Raw genomic sequence first — 21602 nt, 5'->3', positions numbered from 1 at the left:
TTAATGAAGACTGAGGAGACTTTGATATGGAGACAAGTAAAGTCTCCATCTTCTCTGTTTACTTTAGCCTGTCGTAATCTGCCTAACTCTTTCTCATTCAGGTAATACCAACCCTCTGATGCCCGCTGATTCACTCTCTTACTGGAGTTGTGTTTTGGCTCCATTCCAGTTTCCCTCCATGCTTGTACAATGTGGCAGAAAACTGAGCCATGAAGCGTTTCACATCACCGGATATCTTAATATCCGCTGCACTGCGATGGCTATCTCTTATTCACCAACATTAATGAAGGGAAGAGTGAGACATTGTGGCGCTACAAGCACTGATTTGATGGTGTCCACTTTTGCTTCGGAGGCCAATGAGCCTCCGTGTGAATTGGTAGAAAGTTAGAACCTTTTTAGTTGATTGATCTTAGGAATAAATGCATTAAGGCCTCCTCTGAGGTTAAGTACAGTATACATGAGAAGGAAGGATGAAGAGGGGTGAAGAAGAGTATCGACTGGTTGCAGGAAGTGGAGGGGGCAATGAAGAGGTGTAGCAAGAGGAGGAGCAGGATGAGGAGGGCTAAGCCTGTCTTTTGGGTACAACCCATCAGGCCAGCATTCATATAATCCCCCGGAAGTGCGTTGCTCTCTGTTAGCTGCATAGCAGATCGACATCTCCTGTTTCACTACATTATTCAAGAGGTCAGATCTGACATTTGACCATAAGGTAGCAGCTGCATCTTGGTGTTTGCAACACATAATGTGATAACAACATGCCAGGATACATAGTCCTCACTTTCACCTCTTTCTCACCATTAAAGCTATTACAAACTCTTAATGAAATCTTGTGATCTATCCCTTTAATGAGCACTATTATTTAAGTTATAGATGAACTATGTTAAGAACACTGTGTGCTGCATTTAAATACAGGGGCTTGTTTCACTTTTCGCTCAGGATTACTAAAGCTTTCATCCAACTTTAATGGGACCTGACCTTTATGCTTACATTTACTCTGGTGTCTCCTTTCTGGGTCACAAGTAAATGATGGGAAATGTCAAACTATCAGTTTTTGAGGTCAATGCCATTTCTTTGTATAATCACATACAGATAATTATACAAGTTGTTATACATCATCCAGTTTGAATAAAGATGAAAGCACGTGGATCGTCTATGTGCTCTTGTTGCTCCAGTCAAATATCAATTAGCAGTTTGATTGACAAGTCCATTGTGTGATAGATTCTGTTTTCTTCCACTGTGCTCCTGATTGTCATCTAATGGGCTTTGTGTCTTTGGCGTCGTCAAGGAGCCCGGTCTTTAAACAGCCCAAACAGAGACACAGAGACCCAACTGTTCCTGTGTGTGTGTGTGTGTGTGTGTGTGTGTGTGTGTGTGAGTGTATGAGTGTGTGTATCCTGGCTCTTTGACACAATACCTTCACAGGTGTTGCAGCCGCTCCCACTGAGAGACTCATGGATGTAGAGGAGGCAGAGTCTGAAGTGAGCAGAGGAGGAGTAATCGGAGTATAAGAAGATAAAATTAACTAACAGAATGCCTCCTAAGAAGAGAAATGATGCAGCAATTAAAGTTGAAGATGGTGAGAAAGATTTTTTTTCTCTATATGCCACTTTATTTTTTTTCCTGCAATGAATTTATTTTCTACTTTAGATGTTCACCTTGTTTCATTAGGACTGTCATTACAAGTAAGATATCTTTTTGAAATTTTTTATTTAAATTTGTGTCTGGCTGTTTTCTTACATATATTCACAGTTGGGATGGAGGTTGATGCTGAGTTGGACAGTGGAAGTGAAGGTGAGTAGACATTTTGTGTTTGCTTTTCAATTCAATTCAATTAAGCAGGCTATTGGCCTATTTCCTTTACATTTTTTAAATATGTGAAGGTGTGATGCACAGAAAATCTGCTTGTCCTTCTTCTGTCTCCTTTTTTTAAAGCTGGTTTACATCTTTTCTCCAAATTTCCTCTCTCTTAGAGGTTCACTGGAATCATTTAAGATAATTCTTGTAAACTCTGTTATTGTTCTATGTAATTTTAATGAGCTGGAAAAATGATACTATAGTAATTTCACTGTTGCACTCACTTTACTTATTATTACTTATCGAAAATGTGTTAATGTGTGTCTTAGATGAGGCCAGGAAAAGAAGTAAAAACAGAAGAGTCAAACCACAACGTAAAACCAAACAGGTCAGTGATGATGAAGAAGATGAAGAGGATGAGGCACCGAGGAAGAGAGGGAGAAAGAAGAAGGCCAAGCTCCAGGAAAGTGATGAAGATGATGACGAGGACAACAGGAGTGTGAAAAGCAAAGGTTCAAAAGCCTCCAAAAGGAGGAAAGCCACTAAGGACGAAAGTGATGAAGAGAGCGAGGGGGACCGAGGGAAGAAGAAAAATGGAGGGAGAGCGGTGTCTAAGAAGGAGAAAGAGGAGCAGAATAAGGAGAAGGAAAGAAATGCTAAAGGGAAAGGAGATAAAGATAAAGGTGGTGAGAAGGACAAAAAGAAGAAGAATGGGAAGATGAGCAGGTGCAGTATTCTCTGAGAGCTGTCTCTCACCTACCTGCATGCTCCACACACCCGCACAGCGGCTTTCTCCATGCAGACTCCTGGCAGACTATGAAACTCTGTGGTATATATTCAGGAAACATTAACAGAGTGCAAATCACATCAATACTATCACAACAAATATGTTACAAGGCAAGGCAAGTTTATTTATATAGCACATTTCAACAGGAAGGCAGGTTAAAGTGCTTTATATAAAACATAAAAGCCATTAAGAAAGAATGCAAATACAACATAAGGCAATATAAAAAGACATTTAAATACAATTAAAAAGAGTTAAAAGTAAAATAAAAATAATAGAATAAGACTGATAAAAGTAAGAGAGTAAAAGTTATAGTGCAGTGTAAGATATTAATCAAAATCCTGGAATTTGATTTAATAAAAGGCAGAGGCAAACAGAAAAGTCTTCAACGGTGATTTATAAGAACTGAGAGTTGCAGCAGACCTGCAGTTTTCTGGGGGTTTGTTCCATGTTTAGTTTTTTACTCTGGGGACAGAAAGCAGACCTGTCCCAGACGACTTGAGAGGTCTGAATAAATCCACATCAGAAATGTAATTTGGCCCTAAACCATTCAGTGCTTTACAAACCAAGAGCAGTATTTTGAAATAAATACTTTGACAGTCAGGAAGCCAGTGTAAAGATCTGAGAACTGGAGTGATGTGATCCACTTTCTTGGTTTTAGAAAGGATTCAAGCAGCAGCGTTCTGAATCAGCTGCAGCTGTCTGATCGTTTTTTTAGGGAGACCTGTAAAGACACTGTTACAGACCATACAGTATAAATGTGGCCTTGAACACTGGCATATTGTTTTTTCTTTATTGCATTTAACTTTTTTCATTAAATGTATTAAAACTACATGATCACATACTGTACATGACTAGCTCAGGCTCACTTAGGCTGTTAAGACATATATCATATCTTACTGTAACTCAACACATTCTTACAAACGTGATATCACAGATGCAAAAGATGTAAATGATGCAAGTGCAAAATTGAAGTTTTGATTTTAAACTATGATCAGAAATGACGGACATGCAAAACTGTTTTCAAACAACAAGAAAAATAAGATCAAAACTGTCTCACAGTGACTGAATTGCTGCATTTCCTCTGCATTGTATGACATGACACATGTTCATTGCAGGCAGGTAAAAAAGAGTCTCCGTTGCTACCTGGTGTCTTAAGTTTAGATTTGGCTTGAGTAACATCTTGGCAAAGCCATAGCACATGACTGCTTTTTCCCTTTATCAGCTCTTCTTCCTCCTCTGAATCTGATGAAGAATCTATGTCGGAGGGAGAGGTGGCAGCCCTAATGGAACAAGTAGAGGAGAAGAAGAAACTGATTGCTACACTAAGGAATAAACCCTGGCGTATGAAGAGGAGACTCATACTGCTCAAGTAAAGACAAAAAACAAAAAAACAGTAGCCAACCTTAACTCACATCCTCCCTCTGCCTGCTTGCTTTTAGTTCATCTCTAGCTGATTGAACTTGATTTTAAGGATTGTTGCTGCTGCATTTTGTCTGTTGCTCATTTGCTTTTTGTTCATTGCTTACTAAAAACTTTCCTTAATGCCTACCATCACTAATGTCCTGTACATGTGATGCTGATTATGCATTATTAAAGCTTGTTTGTCGCCGTTTTAGCTGTTTGATACTCCTCTTTATCAGTGCTGTGAACTATATCAAAAGAAAGCTACTTTGAGCAAACACAAAGTAGAATATTTTGAAACTGACACATTGCAAATCAAAGCCATTACACTTTCAGGACACAACAGAACTGACCTCTGATTGCCCACAAATAAGACTTCTTTTGGCAGATTTAACCTGACTAACCTCTTATAAAGAAAACATAAACTGAATTCTGCACAGAGAAGAAGACAACAGGAAATAACATCATTCAGAAACTTCTGAAAATTGTATTCAGTTATAGAAATGATCCCTTTTGTGAGAAGCACAGTAGATACATGATGATCATCGTCTATAAATCTCACGAGAACACACACAAAGCTGGCTGTAGTTCAGCCTGTTGGACATCTCCCTCTCAGCGTGGTATAACTGTAAACGGTAGCCGCTGTTTCACCAGGGCCAAGCTAGGGAGTTGTGTAGGTCAGTGTGTTTATAGTCAGTGTGCATGTTTCTGTATGTACACATCTGTGTAAGCAAGTTTCTGGGAAGGGAACTTGATAGGCGAGCTGCCTTAACTTTTTCATGAGCTTGACACTGTTTAATGCATGCTGTTGTGGCTGACTGACCTGCTGCTTGCCAAGTCTTCCTGCTCAATGCTCTCTCACCATATGCAGAGTATCATCAATCAGTAAATCATCCCAAACCTGTCGTTGTTATACATCCTGTTACCACTAACTAATTCATTCATTGTTTACTCTGTTCACACATTGTTTCCTTGGTTGATGTGTGTGTTTTCTCTGATTGGCCAAATAGGGAGGCCCAGGAGTTTGTTGAAAAGTTCGAAGGAGCTCTTGGGAAAGGAAGAGGCAGGAAGCTGTATGCATTCAAAGTCATGATGACCAAGGTAATCTGCTCATTTTTGGTGACACTTAAAGCTACGGCAACTCTGTTGGATTATCGCGTGGATGATATTGATATTGACTTTTTCCCCCAGAAATTTATCAAGTTTAAACGAGACTTTGAGAACTTCAAAACAGCCTGCATACCCTGGGAGAGAAAGATTAAAGAAGTAGAAAGTTGGTACCACCACGACATCTGAAAAATAATCACTGAGCAATACTGTTTCTAATAAGCTATCACCACATTTCTGAGTCAAGTTCTCTGTTGTCCTGCTCATAGGTCACTTTGGGTCATCTGTGGCATCCTACTTCATTTTTCTGAGGTGGATGTATGGTCTGAATCTGGTCCTGTTTGGGTTCATGTTTGGCCTAGTGGTACTGCCTGAGGTACAGCCCTAATTAATGTTGGAAGATTATATTTGATGAAGCAGATATTGTACATGCTATCAGCTCTCTCCTTTCCTTCTCTGCTGTGTTTAGATTCTCTTGGGTCTTCCCTTTGGCTCCATTCCCAGGAAAACTGTGCCGCGAGATGAGCAGAAAACGGCCATGGACTACTCTGTGCTTCTTGATTTTGGTGTGAGGATCTGAGCTTTATTTATCACTGTACTATAACTGATTTGCATCATGCAAATTGTTGTTTAACATTTACCACAATAAAGCCGCTGGTCACTAAAGAAAACAGAAAATCATTACAGCTTTTTTAAGAAATCTACAATGCAGAAAAGACATTGTGCTTTGATTTGTGAAATATGACAAACAACTACACAAACAAATAACTTTTAGACCTTGAAGCTGGTGCTGCGGTTGGTACATGAGCATTAATTAATGTTACTGCAAGAGTCAATATTCCTTTCTATACACCAACAGGGATACTGCAAGTACTCTTTTTTGTTCTACGGCTACTACAACAACGCACCAACACTCGGGGTGCTGCACTACAGACTCCCTCTGGCATACCTGCTGGTGGGCGTCGGCATCTTTGGATACAGCCTGATGGTTGTCATTAGAACGTAGGCAAGACACACACACACACACACACACACAAGCAGTCATGCAGAGACATGCACATGGAGATATTTGGCTGTATTTATCTTTGTTTTATTTTTCTCAGGATGGCTCGTAACTCGAATGAAGGAGGGGACGGGGCAGAAGAGGGAGAGTTCACCTTCAGCTGGAAGATGTTCACCAGCTGGGACTACCTGATAGGAAACCCAGAGACTGCAGACAATAAGTACGCCTCCATCACCACCAGCTTCAAGGTTAGCAGGTGTGTGTGTGTGTATACAGTATATGTGTGTATATAGTATATATGTTTTTGGAGGCTGAGCTTTGGAAAAGAGCAACAGTTTCCTCTTATAATCACCATTTTGTACCAAAATTCAAAAGTCATGAAAGGAAATATCCTGAATGGATGGAGGTGGGATACCAGTTTTTTCGCCAACAGCCAGAAGACATGTTGTGTTTTAAGTAAGCATGTGACTCTAACTTCTTCTCAACTGGAAACATCATCTGAGCTTGCAGTACCAGGGATTTAAATTTATAAATGTAAGAACTGAAAGTTTGTTTCATTAATCTGATTCATTTTATCCTGCTGTAGGAATCCATTGTTGATGAACAGGAGAACCAGAAGGATGAGAACATCCACCTCCGTCGCTTCCTCAGGGTTCTTGCAAACTTTCTGATCCTTTGCTGCCTTGGAGGCAGTGGATACCTCATCTACTATGTGGTGAAACGCTCTCAGGAGTTTGCTAATATGAAGCAGGAAAATCTTACCTGGTTTGAAAAGAACGAGGCAGGTTGACATGAGACGTTTGGGATTTATTTAAATATTATCACTTTATAGAGAATACCAGGAAATTTGGGAGAGTTGAGGGTTGACAATAAAAATGAAAAATGAGATTAGTAACCCCCCTCTATCACCCAATGCACCAGGTGGAGTTTGTGATGTCTCTGCTGGGGTTGGTGTGTCCTCCTCTGTTTGAGACCATCGCTGAGCTGGAGGACTATCACCCCCGCGTTGCCCTCAAGTGGCAACTGGGACGCATCTTTGCCCTCTTCTTGGGAAACCTTTACACCTTCCTCTTCGCCTTGTTTGATGAGGTTACTGCCAAGGTATGACATTATGTGGCAGTGTGTGTGTTTCCTGTTTATGAACTGGATACCGGACTCAATGATGGCGCCCTGTTCATTCTTAAGAAAGTTGCTCAATGGCACATGAAGCCAAAAAATTGTCTTCCCACTGTAAATAAATTACCCTGATGATGCTCAGGCTTAATTTGTGGTTGGAATGAGGAAAAAATAATTTAAGCATGTGGCTCCTCTAGACTTTCCAAATGTTATTGGACTGAATGGATCAAATTCTGATAGTAAACCGAATCATTTTGTTGTGACAAAATATATTCACCTTTTTATAGCTGCTCCTTTTCCAATGACGGTGTGCAGGAAAAATGCTCTTTGCGGCAGTCTGCATCATGTGACAGACCCGGAAGTTGTAATTACATGGTTTAGCAACTATGTCAAATTGGCTTCACAGCTCGGTGCTCTTCTTGGCAGCTTGGTTTACGTAGCCTCTGGAGCTTCCGGGAGCTGACCAATCAGAACAGAGTGGGCTCATCGGGAGGGGGGCCTTAAAGAGACAGGAGCTAAAATTACCTGTTTCAGACAGAGGCTGAACTGAGGGGCTGCATAAAGAGCCAGTATAAGATAAATAAGGAGTTATTTGAACTGTAAATCATGCAAAGATATTCCTGTAGAGCCCCAGAGTAAAAATATAGACCTGGAAATGTGCATGATACATCCCCTTTAAAATACTGCATGAACCTTCAAGTCAACTAAACATGTTAAAACATCAGTTACACTTAGTTAAAACAGCTTCCAGAGACATAGACTAAATATACATCTCATTAAAACCAGGCTACAAACTGTACATTTCCCTGTATGTGGAGTGTGCCACATAAAAAATGTTTGACTTGCCTTGAATATTCTTTTATTTATTCTCTATTCTGTAGTTGGAGAGCGAAAAAACCATCAAGAATGCCACTGAATGGGCTTTGAATCAGTACAATGCCAACTACACCTTGCACTTCAACACCACAGATGTACCTCCTCCAAATGTCCACCCTGCCGACGTCATCAGGGGACCCTGCTGGGAAACTGCAGTGGGAATAGTGAGTAGTGGCATTATATACTGTTACCCAATTTAGCTTGGTTTGCGATATATTTTTCTGGCATCCTTACTCAGTCAAGCCAGAAAGAACAAATATCTGATTTCATTGCTCAGTCTGTATTTGTTCTTATGTAGTTGTTCTTATTTCTTATGCTTTTTATTGCTGGCTTCTTTTGCTGTGTAGGAATTTGTGAGGCTGATTGTGTCCGATGTTCAAGTGACCTATTTGACCATCCTGATTGGTGACTTTCTGCGAGCTCTCATTGTCCGCTTCCTCAACTACTGTTGGTGCTGGGACCTGGAGGCCGGATTTGTGAGTGCTTGCACTGTGTGTCAGTGGGCAGGGGTGGAAGAAGTATATAGATCCTTGCTTAAGTAAAAGTACATAAGGATTAGCAGCAGAATTAAAGCATTGCAGTAAAAGTAGTGGTTTGGACATCATTAGATTATTAATACTGAAGCATCATTGTGTAAGCAGCATGTTACTGTTGTAGTTGCTGGAGTTGGAGCTAGTTTGAACTGCTTAATGTACAGTTAGCTAGTTTAGTACAGTGGTTTCCAACCTAGAGTTTGGGCCCCTCAAAAGGGTCACCAGATAAATCTGATGGTTCGTGAGATGATTAATGGGAGAGGAAAGAAGAAAAAAAAAGTTCTGATATGTAAATCTGTTTTAAGTTTTTGGACTTTTTCTCTAATCTTTGATTTTTGGTGAAATTTGGGATCATTTGAACATTTATTGAAATTAAACCAAGTGAGAAGTTTAGAGGGAAAAATCGCTATTTGGTGGAGCTGTTAACAAGTCATAGACATCTGAAATGTGACCACGACTACACACTGCTTTTTGTAAGACGTCAAAAGCCAAAAAATGATGGAAATTGCTGATTTAATCTTTAACAATGTGTTGTATTTTAAAAGCTTGTTATATTATCAATTGTGTCAAATCTTCATCTGAAAAGTAACTAAAGCTGTCAAATAAATGTTGTGGAGTAGAAAGTACAATATTTCCCTCTGAAATTTAGTGGAGTGGAAGTATAAAGTAGCATTGAATGGAAATACTCAAGTAAAGTACAAGTACCTCGCAATTGTACTTAAGTACAGTAAATGTACTTTCCACTACTGTCAGTGGATCACGGTGTGTGTTTGTGTTTATGTTTATCTAATAATTTCTCCCACCAAAATCACAAATCATTAAACAATTTATGTGGACTGTACTGTAGGCTACAGGTTACATCAAATAACTTAACATTTACCTGAACATTTATCATATCTGAATTTAATGCAAGTGTATCAGTTTAATGAATGTGTTGATATAATTATTGTATAGCTGCTATGTCATTAAGCTATTATTGAACACTGTGTGAGTACAGCACAGTCCATGTTGGATCTAATTCAACCTGATACCATACAATGACATCTGGCAAGACAGGTGACCTCCAACATTGAGTGAAACAGGAAACTGCAATGAGAACTTAATTACAGAGAGAGAGGGAGAGAGAGAGAGGAGCAAATGCAAAGTGGTATCGACCTGGTTTTTATTAATTCAGGTGAACTTGCTAATCATGTTGTTGTGTTTATTCCAGCCTTCATATGGAGAGTTTGACATTAGTGGAAATGTGCTTGGGCTTATCTTCAATCAAGGAATGATATGGTGAATTACTCTACATCTACATGGTTGATTTTATTTTCTGTCTCCTTCTATCTTACTGGTGATTCACTAATGGGACTAATGGTTGACTAATGAGGCCTCCTTCTGCTGCAAAAAAAAGGAGGGTGGATTGCTTCCACAAGCTGGGTTGTTATTTGTTTTACTATGGTAATTATGGAGGTAAAGTGTTACAAAAGTAACATGACCTATTTATATTAATTCACTAAATTTGAATGTTGAATAGATTATGTAGAATTTGAAGGAAGCTGATTATAGCAGAGTATGCAGTAATTTTTAAATAATGTTGCTAAACCTGCTGTTTTCCTTAGGATGGGAGCATTTTATGCTCCAGGTCTGGTGGGTCTGAACGTTTTGCGTCTCCTGACCTCAATGTACTTCCAGTGCTGGGCAGTTATGTCCTGTAATGTTCCTCATGAGCGAGTCTTCAAGGCCTCACGGTCCAACAACTTCTACATGGCCCTGCTGCTGCTTGTGCTTTTCCTCAGCTTGCTGCCTGTGGTCTACACTATCATGACCTTGTCTCCATCCTTCGACTGTGGGCCATTCAGGTCAGTTGGAGACAGTAGAGATGTTACATTATAATGAAATATGAATTATCCATATGATGGACACTTTTTATCCAAAGACTGATACAGTGTATTTGATCATGTATCATGTTTTTCCCCCAGTGGCAAAGAAAAGATGTATGATGTGATCATGGATACTATAGAACAGGATCTACCTGCCTTCATAGGGAGCATTTTCACCTACGCCACTAACCCTGGACTCATCTTGCCTGCTGTTCTTCTCATGGTGTAAATATCATTTAAATATCCATTCAAAATTGTCTTTTAAATACTGTGTTGAATCATCTAAAAAACACAGAAGTGAAATGCCATTTACTGGAAAGAAGGGAAACTTAAATTGGCATTGAAATAACACATTACAATGTTCTGAATGGCAAACTGTCTCTACATGACTTCTTGTTGATGCACTTTCTACACTATGTAGTGACTTTACACTCTCCAAATCAGCTTTTAACAACCAAACAGGGCTGTAGCCAGAGTTTTAGAAATACTGAGGAATCAAAATCCTCCTAGTGCACTTCTACACCCCTTACAAAATATATAGTAATATATAAAAATATAATCAAATATAGTTTATTTCATTCCTTTCATATTTTCTGTATATTATTCTCATCTTTAACTGCACAGTCATATATCTGTAAATTGACTATAATCCTTCTCCACACTGCCAGGCATATATGGTAATTCTGGTGAGAAACACTGAATCCTTTAGTTAAAGTTGCTATGTGTGGGTTTAAAAAAAAAAAAAAAGTGATTATATAATCTTTCAAATTATCCTGATGATAAGCACTTTTGAGCTAACACTAATAATATCATTTAAAGGTGGCTACTCACAAATATAAGACAAATACAGAAGGCATGACTTCTGTGGTCCAGGCCTGGTATGTTGTAACTCTTCTTTTAAACAAATTGTTTATACTGTACAACAGGTTGGCTATATACTACCTGAATACAGTGTCAAAGGGATACCAACAAGCAAACATGGACCTTAAAAGAAAAATGCAAATGGTTAGTATCAGTATTCTCTTGTTACATTTCAGCTCTGTGTTCTTCCAATTTTGCTGTTTTTCTGATCTACTTTGCTTAGAATTAAACCAAATGAATGACTGTCTGTATGTTGGTGGACACTTTAGGCTCGAGACGAGGAGAAGAACCGCAGGAACAACAAGGACAGCACTAATCAAGTGATGAAAGACTTGGAGGATCTGCTGCCAGACAAGTCTCTAATCCCGCCTCCCACTGAGGAAGAGCCACCCCCACCTGGTACACGCACACATTCATGTATTCCTTTATTACACATACCGTCAGCCAATTTGCACCTGACTGTCCTCACCACTCTTTTTACTCTCCATCCGTCTTCTCAGATGTCGTAATTGAGAAGGGCAGCAAGTCTCCCAAAACGAAGCCAGGTGCAGCAACAAATGGGAAAGGGGTTAAATTGCAAAAAGAAGTGTCACTGGCTGCCCCCAACCCGAGAGGGCCAGTGACCCGTGCCCCAGGTCCGAGAAAAGGGCCTCCTGGAAATGCCAGGGGGCCTCAACCTGGGCCTGGGAGAGGAAGAGGTCGAGGTGGGCCACCAAAGAAGTAAGAGTCCAATTCTGGACGATAAAGAAGAACACAACTGCTGCAGTCAGAATCAGAAGTGGAGGATGAAGGGGTCACTGGAATAATTATAGACTGGTTATTTAAATCTAAACTTTTCACAAAATGAATGTACTCTTTAAATTTGGAAGACATGTATTAATTGGCACTAATAATGATAATGTTTCAATAATTCATAGTTAATTTTGCATAAAGACCAATTTTAAAAGGCCAATCAATTAAATTTAATTGTTGAAGAAGTCTAATTTATTGCATTGGCACACTTCAGCCTCTACAGTCACATCCCATAATGTCCTCAGTCTCGAGGTGGAGCTATATTGGGACATTCCTGGAATACCAGACAGCACCATTCAACCAGGTGACTCTTTCTGTATACCAATCTGACAGAACAGAGGACCTTGGCAAGAAAAAAGGAGATGTGCTTTAGGGTGAATAAGGACTGGTGTGACAGTGGGAATATTAAAGTGCTATCCTGTTCCTGCTCACCTGACCTGAAGTTATTGTCAATCAAATGGACACTGCACTTTCTATCAAGGGAATTTACATCGGTCATTATCACAGCGGTCTATATCCCACCACAGGTGAGTACAGAGGCTGCCCTGTCTGATCTTTGCAAAGACTTGAACTGCTCACAGACCGGTAATCCTGATGCTGCGCTCAGTGTTGTTGGAGACTTCAAGCACCTAATTTTAAGAAGGTTATGCCTGACTTCAATCATACCTGACCTTGCTGAGGTCAAAGTAAACAAACTCATGATGCACGCCCCCAGTGACGCGAGAGGTCAGGAAATGGTCAGGCCAATCAGAGGCCGTCCTACAATCTGCACTACATGACGCAGTGGGGAGCACATTCCAGGACACCACTGTCGACGTCACCAATGACATCAATGGATTCATTGAGTCTGTGGTGGATTTAATTTGTGAAACAACTGAAGCAATTGTACCCAAAACTACAATTAAATCATTCCACAACCAAAAACCACAGATTACCAGAACCATCTGGGATGCCATAAACACACACACTGCAGCCTGCAACTTGGAGCTGCAGTCTAGAAACATGAACAATTATAAAGCAGCAGCCTACAATGTAAGAAGAGCAGTAAAGGAAGTAAAAAGGGACTATGGAAAGAAAGTGGAACTAAAATTCCAGGAGGGCAATCCTAGAAGCATGTGGCAAGGTCTAAGCATGATGTTAGGGGGGGCTTTCAAGTGTGTGAACATCAAGAAAACAGCAGGACCAGACGGTATCAGTGGGTGGGTCCTCAAACTATGTGCTGACCAACTAGTGCCAGTGTTCACAATGATATTCAACCTGGCTCAGTCTGTCACACTGACGTGCCTCAAGAAGTCCACCATCATGCCTGTACCCATGAAAACAAGACCAGCTTGCCTGAATGGCTACCGCCCAGTGGCACTCACCTCTGTAGTGATGAAGTGCACACCTCTTCTACCCTCATCCTTAACACTGGAGCACCCCAGGGCTGCATTTTGAGCCCCCTGCTGTACTCCTTATACACACACAAATGTGAAGCCACTTTCGACTCCAATACCATCATCATGTTTGCTTCCAGAAGGAAGTAGAGGAACTGACTGTCAGGACAACAACCTACTCCTGAATGTCAGCAAGACCTAAGAGCTGATAGTGGACTTTGGGAAGAAGCAGGGAAGGAACTATGCCCCACTTAATATCAACAGGTCCTCTGTGGAGAGGATGGACAGCTACATGTACCTTGTTGTCCAAATCACCAATAATCTCTATAATCAGATATCTGCATATGAATGCAGAATCTGTAGGCAACGGGACAAGATCTTGATACTGCAAGCCTTCTGGTTTCTGTTTGTAGTCTGAGTAGTATTAGTATTAGTAGTATTACTAGTATTGGTTGTACCAATCACGTTTGAGTGGGCTCTGGGTGCAGTCAGGTAAAAAGTCCATGTGGAGAGCAAAAGAGGCAGAACACATTGGCTGAAATGCAGTCTCAGAACTCATTAGCCATTGTCTGATGACGATTTCGCTTTTTATTAGCCTTATTTTTAAAAAAAAAAAAAATCTGCAGTTATATGCATTTTGGCTAATCTCTTTATAAAGATTAACTGAAAAATCGTCTGGCCCATCACAAGTTGCTAAGTGGACTGTAAACAACTGGCGCATGGAAGAGGAAGTCTTGGCCCAGATGGTCCAGTTATCTGGATATCCGCTGGCTACACAGGAAGCCCCGAAATATTGGTCGGTGTCCCCAGAGGCTAAATTGTCATCGGACAGATAGCTGATGGGTTCTGAGATTGCATCAATGAGGGCCTGACTTGGGTGCTATTTAAACTTTTTTTAATGTACAAATTGAAGGAACTGGTGGGATTACATGTCACTTTGATTGTACCTTGTATGATTACATTGATTGATATATAGCAAGGAGTGGGCATCATCAAGTTTATGGCATTGAAATCAGTGTAAGGTTTACTGGTTATTGAGTATTGGGTCAATGGATTTATTGATTTCATTTGGAAATCTGTGTAAATACTTTGTAAAATGTTTTATCTGTTATCTGTTTTGTCTTTTTATTTTTTGTATGACACCTATTAAAATAATTCATTCTGGCATCAAATTGCTATTTAACTTGTTACTTGTGGACAAAAAACAGGTACATCTAAGCTAACAAACACATAACAGACATTCCTACAGAGAACACTAAACTTTTAAAGCAGTACATGTGAGACAGTACACTAGAAGAGTATAGATAAATGATTAATATCCACAATAAGAGACAGAACATTGATAAAAAAACTGAAAAAATAAGAATATCTTCACAGAAATGAATGAATAATAAATGAATAATTGTTTATGAAGTGACCAAGAACTGGTGATGCCTTTGAAACCTCAAAGTGCCATATGGTTATTGCAAAATGTCTGTAGAGTATCTGAAGCCATGGGGTGGCAGAGAGTTTTAAGGACAGGAAAAAGTCAGTCCTGTGATATGACGATGTTATGAATTCTTCTGTGAGATTTTGATGGTGACTGCCTTGACCTCAGTGTATTCCTGAAGAGCGTATTCCCCCCTGAAACAAAAAAAAAACATCACTGATTTTAAGAAAAAACACTCAACACATCAATTTGTGATGATGTTTCTTCACCTTACATGAGCAACATTTTACCAATCATCTGAATGGCATGTATAAAAGGCTGCTGCTGTGCATGCAGTACAACACTAAACCTGAGAGAACATACAATTGTAAAACTCACAGTTCCCTCCCATTCCCAGACATCTTGAAGCCACCGAATGGACACTGAACACTCATGGCATTGTAGCAGTTCACCCTAGAAAAGAGCAACATTAGTTTCACCTAATTACAAAAAAATTAAGGCTGTTCCCCAATCAATTCACAGAGGGCATTCATTACTATGCGTCAAAGTGGAAAAATGTAGTCTAATATCATTTTGAGGAAGGTTTCTGTGATGATCTGCAGTGGAGATACTCCTGCAGGATTAACTAAAACAGCTGAATTGTAGAGCATTTAATCCCTACCAGACCATGCCAGCCTGCAGAGCAGAAGAGACTGTGAGGGCTTTATCGATGTCGTTAGTGAAAATCCCTGCTGCAAGACCATAGTGTGTGGCGTTGGCTCTCTGGATGACTTCATGGATGCTACGGAAACACATAATCTGCTGCACTGGACCAAAAATCTGCGGGAGTGTGTGAGGATAAATAAAAGACTTTGAGGAGGTAGAAACTAGGAAAACAGAGGTAGACACAGTGGATCCATGTGTTTGTCAAGTGTACCATTTAAGTGTGGTAGCGTATGTGCAGGTGGGTGTTTAAGAACACAGTACCTCTTCTTTGGCGATGCGCATATCATCTGTGACATTCGAGAAGACTGTGGGTTGGATGAAAAGTCCCTGCTGACCCCATGTAGACCCTCCACACTCCAGCATGGCTCCCTCCCTCTTCCCGCTCTCTATCAGCTCCATTATCTTATCAAACTGCTTCTGGTCTATCTGCAAACAGCAGGTCAAATTGTTTTTTTTTTCTTTGTGTGTGAGAACAGTTTGGGGTTAAGGAAATGTAGGCTTTGTCGTGTGCTACATAATTTTTTGTGCAGTTGACCAATCAGACAATACAACAGTTGTCAAATTAAGAAGGCGAGTGTTTTACCTGTGGTCCCTGGTCCACTCCTGGCAGCAGCGGGTTTCCCATAACTTTGGATTTAGCCCTTTCTACACTGCGGCGGACAAATTCCTCGTAGATTGGTTCCTCTACGAACACCCTGGATCCAGCCAGACAGCATTGACCCTGGTTGAAGAATAGACCACTGTGTGCCTGCTCCACCGCATACTCTACTGCAAGACACACATGTACAGATTCAAGTTTAAAGCAAAGTGCTACAGTCAGACTGTTGGAAGGAAGTAAAACTTGAGCTTCATTTGCTGCCAGTGTGATAGAGGACTGTTTATGGATTTTGACCAGAATTAGGGCATGATTTGGAGTTGCACCTCATGATGTGTTCAAGCTTCATCACCTGCCAGCACTGTGGGGGTTGCTCCACTTTCTGCACTGCAGATTAAAGATGTTTAAAGGAATAGTGCAACATTTTGGGAAATACACTTATTCACTTTCTTGCAAAGAGTTGGATGAGAGGATTGACACCACTGTCATGTCTATCTGCTAAATATGAAGATACAGCCGGCAGATGGTTAGCTTAGCTTAGCATAAAGATTGGAAACCAGGGGAAACAGCTAACCTGGCTCTGTCCAAAGGTAACAAAATTCACCTACCAGCAAATCTAGTGTAAAATCGACACGTTGAGGTCTTACTGGGGTTATGTGCCTAACTCTGGATATGCCAATTAGCCTCTTTAAACAATGGGTTGGATTGTTTTATGTAACTTGAACTTCTTTCTGTATATTGTTATGTGCATTGATGATGTGCATGATTGATCTTCACATTTTTAATAGCATTTTTACTTAACTTTTTAAAGCATCTTGCCATTATAAACAGTGATAGTGCATACAGTATAACTATGTAACATATGGTTAAGGTACAATAATAACACTATGTTTATGAAGCAACATTGTAACAGTTGTAAAAAAAACAACAACTCACAGTCACAGTCAGCAAAGACGATATTTGGGTTTTTTCCACCGAGTTCTAGTGTAACTCGTTTCAGGTTGCTGTCACCTGCAGCCTTCTGGATAAGTTTCCCAACCTGACAACCAACGTGAGATACATAATTACATTACAGTAAAAGAGCTAACACAAAAAAAAAATGCAAAAAAAGAGAGGAGAAGAGAAAAGTCCCTTGTTTTCAAAAGATACTAACAGCTGTGGATCCAGTGAAGGCTACTTTGTCTATGTCCATGTGGTGGGCAATAGCACAGCCTGCTGTCTGACCATAACCTGGCACCACGTTCACTACACCTGGAGGGAACCCAGCCTGAATGCAGAGAGAGGGGGGGAGAGAGACTATAACAACTACATCACATGCTCATCGTTAACTGAAACAAGTTTAGCACAGTCTATTATATGTAGGTCTCGACAATCTTTTAAATAAAGGTTTATAGCTTTTGGCCACATGGTCTTTGTTCTTATATCATTGTTGGGGGCAAAAGTAATAATCTGTGTACCTCTTTGATGAGTGCCGCCATGTGCAGGGCTGATAATGGGGTCTGTTCAGCAGGTTTGATGACTACAGTGTTTCCACAACACAAAGCCGGAGCAATCTTCCACGCAAACATCATCAATGGGAAGTTCCACTGCAAACCAAAGTGTAAGCACATGGTTGAGTGGCAACACCATTAAAGTCTGGTTATTCTTAACAGTTAAAGGTTATTTTCAAAAGTTTCCACCTCAAGACTGTTTAAATGCATTTATATAGTGATGAGTTTACTAAGAGAAGGATATGACAGAGCCCTACCCAGCCATCAAATATCTTGATTTCAAGTTCAAATATTTGGCCAGATTTCTCAGAATACATTACAAGTGTTGGCTGAATGCAGATCTAATGTAGTCCAAAACTCTGTGACCCTTTTATCACACATACACATGTGAATCACAGTGGGTTGTTTGGCCTAGAACAACAAAATATTCTAAATAGAAATCTGTGTCAGTGACATGTATACATCAACTGCAACCTTGATCATTACAGTTTCTATGGTAACCAATAATTAGGTAATCATTTACTTTTAGTTTGCACGTAAATGTATCCAGTCTCTTTAGTGTTTCTACAGAAGTATTTTTACTCACAGGAATGATCTGGCCACACACTCCAATGGGCTCATGCCGTGTGTAAGTAAAATATGCTCCATCTGAAAAATAATTATAGTTTATCCACGAGTAGCTTAGCGCAAACTTTAAAGCCTAATTGTGAACTATGGCAAAAAAAGTCTATAATTTCTGATGCTTCAATATTGTGAGGTTTCAGAGTGTTGGTGACCAAAATCGAAACGAGGGCAACTCACCTACAGGAATGGTTTTGCCGTGAATCTTGTCTGCCCAGCCACCATAATATCTTAATGTTTTGATTGTGGCCATCAGATCGACAAAATATGCCATAAGAAACACTTTGCCTGAGTCCAGAGCCTCGAGTGTCTGGAAATAAAGAACACAGTAATTATTACACAGAGGCCATTACTTCTTTTTACTGTTAATTTGAAGTTTTCTGGGAAAAAAATTCAAAGTGAGAGTTTAGTGTGTGTGTGTGTGTGTTTCTCACTGCCAGTAGTAGCCGATCTCTCTCCACCAAGTCAGCGAGTCTGTTAAGTAGATCACCTCGGTCTGAGGCGTCCATGGATCGCCATGGCGACCCCATTTGGAAAGCGGCTCTGGCGCTGCTCACTGCCTTGTCAACATCTTCCTACAAAAGGTTCAAGATGAGCAGGTGGTCACTCGGACGAACTATACACACACTGATCAAACATTCGTATACAAACAGACACACACCAATAAATACTGCAACACATTGACTCCATCACTTTCATAATTTATGTCCTGCTAGTCGAAGAGGAAAGCACATCTGATTAATCTGTAACGTACTGCGTCAGCCTCCTCCACTTCACACAGCAGCTCCCCCGTTGCGGGATTATACACAGGGATCTTTCTGCCACTGCACGACCCGTGCCACTTGTTATCGATGAACAACTAAGATAGAAGAGAAGAAAAAGAAAAGATTAAAAACAGATTCTTCAAGCACATTTCTTCTAAAAGTGGTTTCCCTCCCACATGTTGTTTCAAAACAGATCAAAACCTGTCCGCAAAAAATTGAGTCATGTATCAGCTCTTCACGGTCTGCTGAAGGTAATAACATGCTTCTTATATTCAATGGTAGTCATTTTGCCTGCTCTGATATTTTTATGAGATGCATCTGTATGCTGTAAAGCTTATAGACTGAAGGAGTATTTTCAGGTAATTACCATCAAAAGTACTCTAACTAATAAGATAAAGGAACAGGAAACATTTTCCCATATCCCTTTGTTCCTGGGAACATGTCATTAAAACCACATTTTCATTCTCCTCTCTTAAAAAGGTAAATTACAAACCGACACACCATCGTGTTTTTCCTTTTGATTTTGGACAGAGACCATAAATATTAAATTACCACATCGCTGGCACACAATGCCAGATTGAAAGGCAACTGTACCTGTTATTAACAGGTTCAATCACTCAAATATAGACCAGGTGATCTGCCTTGTAAAAAAAGTAATACTGTTAAACATGTGCCCAAAATCTGAAAAAAAGAAGAATTTTTTTTGCACACATCAAAATATTTTTTCAGCCTGTGACCCAGAATTTAAATCAAAATTGCAATAAGAACAAGACCTCTAATGGAAAAGACTTAAATCAGCTGCAAGGATCTCTTGGTAGTGGATTTTTCTGCACTTTGCCACGAATAACAAAGCCAAAAAGTGGTAAACTCTGCAGACTTCTGTATTTTTTACACTCCATTCCTCATTGTTGGGAGCACCAACGAAACCTGAATCACACTGGACTTCTCTCACGAGTCTTGACTGATGGATTTTGGTTCAGACTACCTTAGTGTACTGAATTGGAGGGTCTGGGATTGGCATGGGCAGGGTCTGTGTCTCAGGTCCGTCTACGTGCTGTGGTCTGTGGTTCTGGTTTGGACTCTGGTGGTTGCGTCTGTTACTGGACTGCTGCTGGTGGCCGTTGTCAGGCGGGGAGCTCATGTTGGCACAATTTCCCTCTGAAAAAGACAAAAATGGAAGCCAGTGTCCATTCAAGCTGATTTATATGCGTGTGTATGTGTTGTGTTTACCCATACGCTGTGCTGCATGTGTGTGTGTGTGTGTGAGGGCTTGATTGTGAAAGTTAATATCTGGATCACTGAGTGAGAATAGCTCCTTTCGTGTTTCATCATGACCCTGTGCATAAGATGCCATCCCAACCCGCTGGAGTAGAGAGAAACTGTACCAAATGAGGTACTGGCATCATCAGCACAGCAACACCACAGGGTCGAGGGTTACGACTGGCACCGTAAAGTCGGGCTGGCTCTGAGCTGTGGACTGGATTGACCTCATTTGGACAGAAGGGGATCGGACAACAGCATAATATAGGCCGGGGCAAAATAGCACCAGAGGTGTGCTACATCACAATTGCTAGAAAACTCAAAGCTTTTATCACAAATGGGCTCTACTACTACTACTACTGTAAGAAACAGTAATGGTTTGTCAGATGAGAGATGATTAAGAATATTCTACTTTACACACACTGACAAACACAAATACATGCCATTAACAACATAACATTAACACACTACACTTATTGGACCTGCATATCACTTCAATAGCGGGGCTCCATTCAAATTTTTAATATTGAAGTGAATATCTTTTTTTCTTGAAATATGCAGCCTGTGGTGAATATTTTTGTTCTAAAATATTTTATTTGGCCTAATAACTTTACAAATCAGATATTAAATTAATTATTAACTGATATTTAATTTAATATTTAATTCATGTTCCACTGAGGAGAAATAAAATCTCAAAGGCAATATGAATGATGTCCTAAATTCGCCTTATTGGCACATTTGCTCCCCCATATTTAATCACACACACTGCAAACTTTCAAATACCAAAAACAAAAAAAAGAACTATAACTGAATTTAGAAACATCTTCAGATGAATTAAAATCTTTTATTTCCACCAGAAAACATTATTTCTGTCAGGTACGTGCTGTACATTGAATGTTGTTATAGCCTCATAATTCAGAAGTCTTAAAAAGTGTTGTTACCTGTGGAAGGTGCTGTTGAGGAGCCTCCAGTCTGGTGGATTCCGGCTTCTGTCACCGGCATTTTTGAGCTGCTGTCGGCTCAACACGCTGACTGCTAAGTCGGAGCGGAGAGACGCAGAGCTGCTTTATATACCTGCAGCTCTCTGCCTCAGAAAACACACAACGGCAGCATCACGTAGGCTATCGTCGCACCGGGAGTCCTCCTTGCTTTGGTCCTCTGAGGGTCCAGCTGCACGCGCTAATCACCGTTCAGGCGGAACCAATCCCAGTTTACCCCACGTGCCCC

General features: G+C 40.3%; 2 protein-coding genes across 3 annotated transcripts; one reads left to right on the top strand and one right to left on the bottom strand.

Moving 5' to 3' along the window:
• Window positions 1–1530: 1530 nt before the first annotated feature.
• tmc2b (transmembrane channel-like 2b) lies at window positions 1531–12067 on the top strand. The gene is made up of 20 exons (XM_067605666.1): window positions 1531–1576; window positions 1750–1791; window positions 2124–2520; window positions 3804–3950; window positions 4993–5083; window positions 5174–5255; window positions 5359–5465; window positions 5559–5657; window positions 5949–6091; window positions 6193–6340; window positions 6679–6873; window positions 7014–7193; window positions 8090–8248; window positions 8432–8560; window positions 9828–9895; window positions 10222–10461; window positions 10582–10707; window positions 11409–11487; window positions 11613–11742; window positions 11844–12067. The coding sequence occupies exons 1-20, from the start codon at window positions 1531–1533 to the stop codon at window positions 12065–12067; spliced, it is 2832 nt and encodes a 943-aa protein (XP_067461767.1).
• Window positions 12068–13775: 1708 nt separating this feature from the next.
• Window positions 13776–21602, bottom strand: LOC137194114 (aldehyde dehydrogenase 1A1-like). 2 transcript variants are annotated; one of them, XM_067605686.1, is made up of 15 exons: window positions 21317–21602; window positions 20501–20602; window positions 20101–20273; window positions 19106–19210; window positions 18786–18926; window positions 18532–18661; window positions 18317–18378; window positions 17698–17826; window positions 17394–17507; window positions 17177–17279; window positions 16229–16413; window positions 15907–16071; window positions 15602–15759; window positions 15319–15393; window positions 13776–15134 (listed from the first exon to the last, which is right to left on the bottom strand). In XM_067605686.1, exons 3-15 carry the CDS (start codon window positions 20254–20256, stop codon window positions 15062–15064), a joined length of 1596 nt encoding a protein of 531 aa, XP_067461787.1. In that variant the 5' UTR covers window positions 20257–20273; window positions 20501–20602; window positions 21317–21602; the 3' UTR covers window positions 13776–15061. The 2 variants fall into 2 exon arrangements, with proteins under 2 accessions (XP_067461787.1, XP_067461779.1); XM_067605678.1 differs by lacking the exon at window positions 20501–20602 and having other exon boundaries at window positions 13778–15134; window positions 21317–21601.

The sequence above is a fragment of the Thunnus thynnus genome, chromosome 2, assembly GCF_963924715.1.
Source record: "Thunnus thynnus chromosome 2, fThuThy2.1, whole genome shotgun sequence".
Taxonomy (NCBI): Eukaryota; Metazoa; Chordata; class Actinopteri; order Scombriformes; family Scombridae; genus Thunnus; species Thunnus thynnus.
This window is presented reverse-complemented; position numbering and strand designations above follow the sequence as displayed.